This window comes from Engraulis encrasicolus, chromosome 7 (genome assembly GCF_034702125.1).
Source record: "Engraulis encrasicolus isolate BLACKSEA-1 chromosome 7, IST_EnEncr_1.0, whole genome shotgun sequence".
NCBI classification, from domain to species: Eukaryota; Metazoa; Chordata; class Actinopteri; order Clupeiformes; family Engraulidae; genus Engraulis; species Engraulis encrasicolus.
The window spans coordinates 45773499-45781670 of record NC_085863.1 but is presented as its reverse complement, the minus strand read 5'-3'; the positions used below and the strand labels follow the sequence as shown (position 1 = coordinate 45781670).

Here is an 8172-nt window from a genome sequence, read left to right as displayed (position 1 = left end):
AAGAATAGTTGAAGGAGACTGAGGTAGAGGATGAGTAGATTTGGAGGGAAAGAAGATTTTTTTGAATGATTTTGTGGTTTCGGTAATGTCTTTGAACTAGATCCTAGCAGTAGGAATTTGTCTTTCATTCTGTCATCAGTCTAATATCATTCTTCTTTCACAGGTCAAAAGCGAAGTTGAGAAGATGCCAAGAAACCAAAGAAAAGAGAGCATGAAACAACGGATGTCTATCTACAACCAGAACAAGCAGACAGAGGTAAAGGCCCATTGACATGAGCCTATAACCACAGTGAGCACTTCAGTGAATTCCCCAGTCAGTACCTTATTTTCAGTGGTGGAACAATTGCACACCAGTGCCCCGGGAAAAACACTTACCATTTTCCAATGTCAAGTGTTCTAGCCTTGGATGTGCTTGAAATGCCTAGTGATTGCATACTCTGCAGAGTTCACCAAAGAGTATCCAATCACTGGGCGTTTCACACACTACCAAGGCTAGAACACTTTACATTGGAAAATGGTCACTAATTAAGCCCCAATACAGCCTGTCAAGGTTATAACAGGGACCCCATTACCAAAACAGGAGGGCCCTGGTCCCATGGGCCAAATGCCCTGCTCTCCCCCCTCTATAGTTCTTCCCCTGATTCTCTCTATTAGACACTGAACCGTCCTTAATAATCACCACCACTGACCTTTCTGTTGTTCGTGACTATTTTTTTAGGAGGAGAAGTTCTTGGCCAATCAGAAGATAGAGCTGGACACGACGGTGCAGCGAATCATTGCAGAGAACAAAACCGAAATCGCTAACACAGAACGCGAGTGTCTACAGAAAAAGCAGCATCTGATACGAGGTAAGAACAATTTTCTCTCGTGCAGCAAAACTGAAAGAACTCCTCGGTCCAGACATATCTGTTGATTTTACAAAGTCAAACAATCTTTGGCCCCATATCAATGTCAAGTTTTCTAGCCTTGCTAGGACGTGAAATGCCTGGTGATTGGATACTCCACGGATTTCACTAAAGAGTATCCAATCACTGGGCGTTTCAGGTTCACGTCCTAGCAAGGCTAGAACACTGGGCATTGAGAAACTCTGTTTATTTTGATGGCCTATGCATTGAAAATCATCAGCGCATATCAGCCCTATCGTACGGCCTTCATCAGCCTTTATCAGGATGTGGCCATTTGGCCATATATAGGGCAGATGCACAACATTTTTTAGAATGCATTGACCCTCAAAATAAAGATTGTTTTCACCTTTTACATCAACTGATGTGCCAAGACCGAGGGCCTTTTTCACTGTTTTGTTGAACATTGCACCCTCCAAGAGCACCAGTTGATTTTGAGGGATACTCTTCTTACTCTACTCTCTGTACTCTACCCATAATCATGAATAGAACAACTTTTGAGGTAGAGTGTTCTGCTCTTTGGCTGTAACATTGTTCCTTTTTAATTTGAATAAACTTAATATATTGTGTAGCCTTCTTTCTTCCATGATTGCTTTGAAAGGTAATGCCAAATGAAGAACAGTCACCCCAAAACGCACACATTAGAACCACATCGCACCCTGTCCAGACAGTGGTACACAGCGGCTAAGAGCACCTGGCTTCAATATTATGCTCTGTCTGTACATGCTCTTATTATTTGGATAACCTAATGGAGGCAGGGATAAAGTGGAGTGGAGAGTACCTCATTATTTTTGTAATTTGTCATTTTGTAATTTCTCCTGCACCTACCCAGAGCGAGAGGCCACCATCTGGGACATGGAGGAGAAGAACCTTCATGAGAAACACCAGCTCCTGAAGCAGCAGCTCAAGGACCAGTACTTCCTGCAGAGACATCAACTCCTCAAGAAGCACGAAAAGGTTTGATTGAATTGCCTCATCTAGACCTATTGCACAATAGGCACAACAATATGCTCTAACTCTAGCTTTAATTACCTCATCTCACCTCATCATACTGCACGATAGACACAATACGCTGTACATATACAGTAGCTTAAAGACCAATACTTCCTACAGAGACATCAACTCCTCAAGAAGCACGAAAAGGTTTGAATTATTAACCTCATTTAGACCTACAGCACGGCAGACACAACAATATGCTGTACATATTAGGGATGCAAATGATTAATCGATTAATCGACTTTAATCGATCAATGCATTAATCGATTAAAAAACATTAATCGCAATTAATCGACAATTCAACTGACAAGAGACCCAGGTGAAATGGGCATGTGAAGAGTGTGTGTGAAGAGAGGTGTAAATAGTGGGAATATTTAAATCACCTTAAGATTAAAGAATTGAAATAGAATTAATTTAAATGTGGTATTTTATCTCAATTTTTAATTAAAATTTTTAGATTTAGTTTAGATTTTTTTTTCCCGAGACGCATTGAGATTTCGGGGGGAAAACGCTGCTTATCAATTAATCGTAAGTCGATCGATAAGACTATCAACTAATGATTAATGATAATTTGCATCCCTAGTACATATAGCTCCTAGACCACCACTTCCTACAGACACCAGTTCCTCAAGAAGCACGAAAAGGTTTGAATTATTAACCTCATCTAGACCTTCTGCACAATAGACACAACAATATGCTATAGCTATAGGTCTATCTCTAAGACCAGCACTTCCCACGAGAAGCCTGAGCAGGTTCAAGCTAATTCAAAGTTCATGTTTTGTTGTGTAGACACACTTCTATACAGCACAATCGATGCAAAGACATGGCGTCTTTGTAGAAAGTTACTGTATGTGCATCAACTCCTCAAAAGCACAAGAAACCTCAAGCTACCATCTCGTCAGAATGCTTACAAACACAACAATATGCTGCACATATAGACTAGCTTAAAGACCAGTACTTCATGCAAATGCACCAGTTCCTCAAGAAGCATGACAATGTGCTGATATATTGTGTGTGTCTGTGTGTCTGTGTCTGTGTGTGTGCGCGCGTGTGTCGCTGTGTGTGTGTCTCTGTGTGTGTGTTTCGACATGCGTTGTGGACCTCCAGGAGCAAGAGCAGATGCAGTGCTACAACCAGCGTATGGTGGAGATCCTGAAGGGCCGTCAGCAGCAGGAGAAGGGGCGGCTGCCCAAGATCCAGCGCAGCGAGGGCAAGACCCGCATGGCCATGTTCAAGAAGAGCCTCCGCATCAACTCCTCAGGCAGCGCCGCCGAGGACCGCGAGAAGATCAAACAGGTAGAGTAGCGCACACATGCAACGAATGGACTCACACACGCACACACACACGCACACACACACACACACACACACACACACACACGCACACACACACGCACACACACACACACACACTCGCACACCATTTCATGTTCAATAAGGGCCTGACCAAAAAACAGGCGGTGCATAGGGCATTTTACATTAGCAGAAAGTGTATGCACATAATACTAGGCATTTCTTTGCTTATTTATTTGTTTGTCCATCTGTTTATATCTCTCTCTAGACACACATTAAGACTGAAATATGCTAAATAAGTGAAACATGTTATACTATATTTACTTAACTACTTATAAGAAACTACTCTGCAATTAATCTCTCTCTCTCTCTCTCTCTCTCTCTCTCTCTCTCTCTCTCTCTCTCTCTCTCTCTCTCTCTCTCTCTCTCTCTCTCTCTCTCTCTCGTGTGCAGTTTGGCAGGCAGGAGGAGAAGCGTCAGAAGGCTGAGCGTTTGCACCAGCAGCATAAGCACGAGAACCAGATGAGGGAGATGCTGGGACAGTGCGAAGCCAACGTCCGCGAGCTGCAGCAGCTACAGGTGCTCTACAGTGGACACACACACACACACACACACACACACACACACACACACACACACGTTTTCATTATGAACTGAATCAATCGCCAGCGTCCTCTTTTTGTTCTCTTAATTTCTGCAAGGCAGTTCCATGTTTTCATGATTTATGTTGTTTTTGCCCAATTTGTAGAATGAGAAGTGCCACCTGCTGATCGAGAATGAGTCTCAGAGGCTGAAGTACCTGGACGAGCAGCACAATCACCAGCTCAAGGAGTGGAGAGAACAGCTCAAACCCAGGAAAAAGGTAATACTGAACAACACAGTATGTGGAACATCTCCATAGCTGCCACTTATGGGGTTCTGTCATTTACATACTCGTGTTATACGTTATTGGTTGTTTAAATCATTCATACTGTAGCATAGGGCTGCACAAGTAATTGAAAATAATCGAAAATTGTGATATCGAAATTGGGATTTCAATGGGGATTTAATTATGGCAATAGTGACCTGCCTTCGAGAGCGTCCTTGAGGCCAGAACATACTGACAGGCTGATGTTTCTGGCACTGCCTTAACATAATTATTACAATTCATTTTATTTTGCTCGTCCCATACATAAGCCATTCTTAGTTATATTTAATTTTTTAATTAAAAAAAATAAAATCAGCAAAAAAATATCAATAATCGTGATTAAGATTTTAACCCAAATAATCGTAATTATGATTTTTTCCATAATCGTGCAGCCCTACTGTAGCATGGCATACAAATGCAGCATAACGGTGCAAATGAATATTTGGGGTTGCACGCACACGCGCACACACACCCCAACCCCACCCCACTCATGCCTTGGCGGTTGTTATTGTTCCTCTGCAGGCCCTTGAGGAGGAGCTTACCCATAAGAAGCGTGAGCAGGAGATGTTCTTCAAGATGACCGAAGAGGTGCACTACACCAACGCCGGCTCCCCCAACAAATTCACCAAGTTCGTTCCCTACTCCGAGTCTTCCACCACGTAAAAGGAACAACAACAGACACTACTGTAGTGTGTCTGTCGTGTGGTGAGAGAAACTGGCAAAGAAAAAACATAACCCCCTATAAGCTGGAACCACCATCACCACATGTGGACCTTGCTGGGGTGTCTCCTCCTCATCTATTTAAATTAAATGATCTAAAAACCCCTATAAGCTTGCACCACCACCATCTGTGGGCCGACTTGGGGTGTGTCCTCCTCTCCTGAGCTTGTCAATGAAGTGCTGCTGCTGCTCCTCCTTGTTCCTCTTCACCCCCGCCCCCTTCTACATCTTGTTCATAGAAGATCTTTTTTTTTTTCATCTTCTCAGGATCAAAACGGACCTTACACAAGGTCCCTGTGGTCCAGTTGAGGTTCCCTCCCTCTTTTCTTGTCTTTTTTAAAATATAAATGATGTATAATGAAGGCTTTCCTTTTCTCTCTTTTAAAAACAGTATTTATGTTAATAATAATCCTCCAGGAGATTTTTATTTTTTATTTTATTATTACCCGTTTTTAATTTATTGATTAGCCCCCACTGTGTTCATTCACCATCTTGCCTGTTTCTAGAGCGCTTTGAGACATGATGTGTTTAATGTCTGTGAGCACAAGAGGTCACTGCTGTGCCTGCCACGATGCCGGATGGATCACTTAGCTATGTGAATTTCCTTCTTTCTCATTTTTTTATGTTTATTTTTTAAAAGACTTTTAAGCCTTCATCGTGACCAAAGCTTAGAGACCGGCCAGTCACCCACTTCCAGAGGTTGTTTACAGTACAAAGAATACCGAGCACCTTATGCCTCTAAGCTGCGGGGTTTAAATGATGCAACGCAGGAGGTGGTGGTGTTGTCTATCCAAAGTGTTGTTATGGAGTGGAGTGGTATGTGGTCTTAAATGTGTTGCAGAGGATTGTACATGTTTCTGAACGAGGTTGATTAGGATCACTGACGCCAAAAGTGAGGGGCAAAGGGGTGAGCGGTCCTGGGCCCAGAATTGGTCCTAAATGCGTTGTATGTAGGGGTTAGGGGTTTTATATGACTTTGTCCTGGGCCCGGGAAAGTGGTCTGCAGCCTGGATTGGGATGGTCTTTCCTAAGCTCTCTGACCTTACAGAGATGGCTTTACAGTCTTATCCCTTACAGCTTTTAACATCACATGGGCAGATTTAACATGCCCATGAATGTTCACTGCAGTAAAAAGATGTATAGAGTTGACATAAGTTCATTTTGAAGATCAAATATTCCAGTGTGAAGCAGCACCAGTGTCTCAGATATGATGTGCCTTAGTCTTTAAAAAGACCTTTTTTGTTTATAATGGATGAAGCTAGGCTTGCCGCCAGTGCATTTTTTTTGCCAAATATTTTTATTGAAAAGGTGTGCACTTCTTCAATAGAAAACCAAAAATAAATACTTATATTTTAAATTAAGCTGGCACATCTGTTAAATTCTTTATTTCACAAAGTGTAAGCTCTGTAAATATTTAACCTGAAAACACTTTTTCCTTTCTCCCTTCGTGATGGGGATCATTAAACCAAGTGCATACTGGATTTTCTTCATTAGATATATTTTTATGTTGGGATGAGCAGCCTAGCACCCAAATTAAGAAGTGGAATTGATATTTTTTCTTGTCTATCTTCACTGAAATGTGAATGTTTGCCTGGGTTTTGGCAATACTGTACTGAACTAGAGCTCACACTGAAAGGGATGGGACACTAAAGGTGCTGTCCCTGCCTGTGAAAATCAAAATGAGCTGGAAAGAAAATACTGTCATCATTTTGAAGGACTCTCACTCACTCACACTCTCTCTCTCTTTCTTTCTCTCTCTCTCACTCTCACTCTCACTCACACACTCACACTCACACTCTCTCTCTATCTCTCACACACTCTCTCTCTCACACACACACACACACACACACACACACACACACACACACACACACACACACACACACACACACACATACTGGCTACTAACAAAAGTGCAATAAGGCAACTGTTTAATATGCAAGGTAGTCATTCAGAGCTTTACTCTAAGTGTATTTTTTGAAGTAGAATGAAATGAGTATGTCCTATACAGATTTGTCATTTATCCACAGAAGGAAATCAATACACCCGACATGTCGAATGATGTGGACAGTTGGTCTATGTGGTAAGATTGTTTCTGTACAGGTCTTGCAGCACTTGCAATAAGAACTCTTGAGGTCTTCCGAGTTGTTCTGTTGTGATGTATCTGATTTGCGTATTTCCATCCTTCGGTCTCCTGTTGGTGGTGAGAAAATATAAAATGTCCATCGTTTGTATATTTCTATTAATAATGAATGAAAACCACTGTCATCCAAGTTTAATAAATGCAGATTTTCTATACCTTGTTTCAACTCTCATTGAGTCTTATTTACTTTCTGCCTCTTGCACACAATATTATTGGTGTCAGAGGGCACGCTCAACTTTTGGAAAAATGAATGACTTTGGGTGCACGATAAAAGGTTTCAACTTAAGATGTAGAGTAGAGTAAGTCGAGTAACTTTATCGATGCCTCAGGGGAAATTCAGGATACTTAAAATCACATAATGATGGAAGATATATTCTTAGGACCTCTCACATGGCCAGGAGTCCGGTGGAGGGTAGAGTGTGCCGAGCAGTTGGGGTAGTCAGCCAAAATGATGAGCAAAGGCAGGGAAAATTCTCGTGCAAAAATATTCTTTTTATTTTTCTTACCGGCATGTAGTTTCAAAATTGACAAAACAAAACACTGAAGCAAAAACGGACAAAACAAAAAGACAGGGACAAGGCCCACAGAACTAGGCTTTCAAAAGTCTTGGATCACAGACCTGAGATGGCAGAGCTCACGTCAGTGCGTCCTCTCGCTACAGAGGCCATCTCCCTACTGACTCTCGCAGCCCATATTTAAAAGACTTGCGTCAGTCATACTGCTGATTGAAACAATCAACTAAACAAAGCATGATTACACATTTTCAAACATTTCCCCTGCATGCATTACAAAATACCAATGACACAAAGTAGCTACATCGTACACAAAATACTTAGAACAGTTTTAGAAAATAAAACTAGAAATGCATTCTCACAGAAAATGCTGGAAGCGGGCTTGCCTTTTGGGGCAGAGATGAAAAAAAGTACTATTGAGAAAACAAAGCTAAAAGAAATGTTGGGAAAAATCCATCCACCCAGTCAGAAGTTATGGGCCAAACAATTCAGCCATCTTGGATTCAGCCATCTTGAAAGTGCTGTAGCTCTGCGTTTTGGGGATATACTAAATGACATACATGGTATTTTAAGTTGGCTAAGGAACACTGCATATGATATAATTTTGAAAATCGACATGGCTTCGAGCGGGATTAGAACTCACAACCTCCATATCTGTAATCCAACCCCTTTGCCATTGATATTAAATGACATACGATA

The 8172-nt window shown here is 41.7% G+C and overlaps 1 protein-coding gene across 2 annotated transcripts in view; it reads left to right on the top strand.

Moving 5' to 3' along the window:
* Positions 1-4852, top strand: part of stk10 (serine/threonine kinase 10) — a 63759-nt gene extending 58907 nt beyond the window's left edge. For both annotated transcript variants that reach the window (XM_063203671.1, XM_063203670.1), the window contains exons 13-19: positions 164-256; positions 719-848; positions 1735-1859; positions 3006-3194; positions 3645-3770; positions 3940-4053; positions 4621-4852. In XM_063203671.1, the coding sequence (XP_063059741.1) occupies positions 164-256; positions 719-848; positions 1735-1859; positions 3006-3194; positions 3645-3770; positions 3940-4053; positions 4621-4761 (918 nt within the window). In that variant the 3' untranslated portion in view covers positions 4762-4852. The remainder of the gene's footprint in view (positions 1-163; positions 257-718; positions 849-1734; positions 1860-3005; positions 3195-3644; positions 3771-3939; positions 4054-4620) is intronic.
* The last annotated feature ends 3320 nt before the right edge of the window (positions 4853-8172 follow it).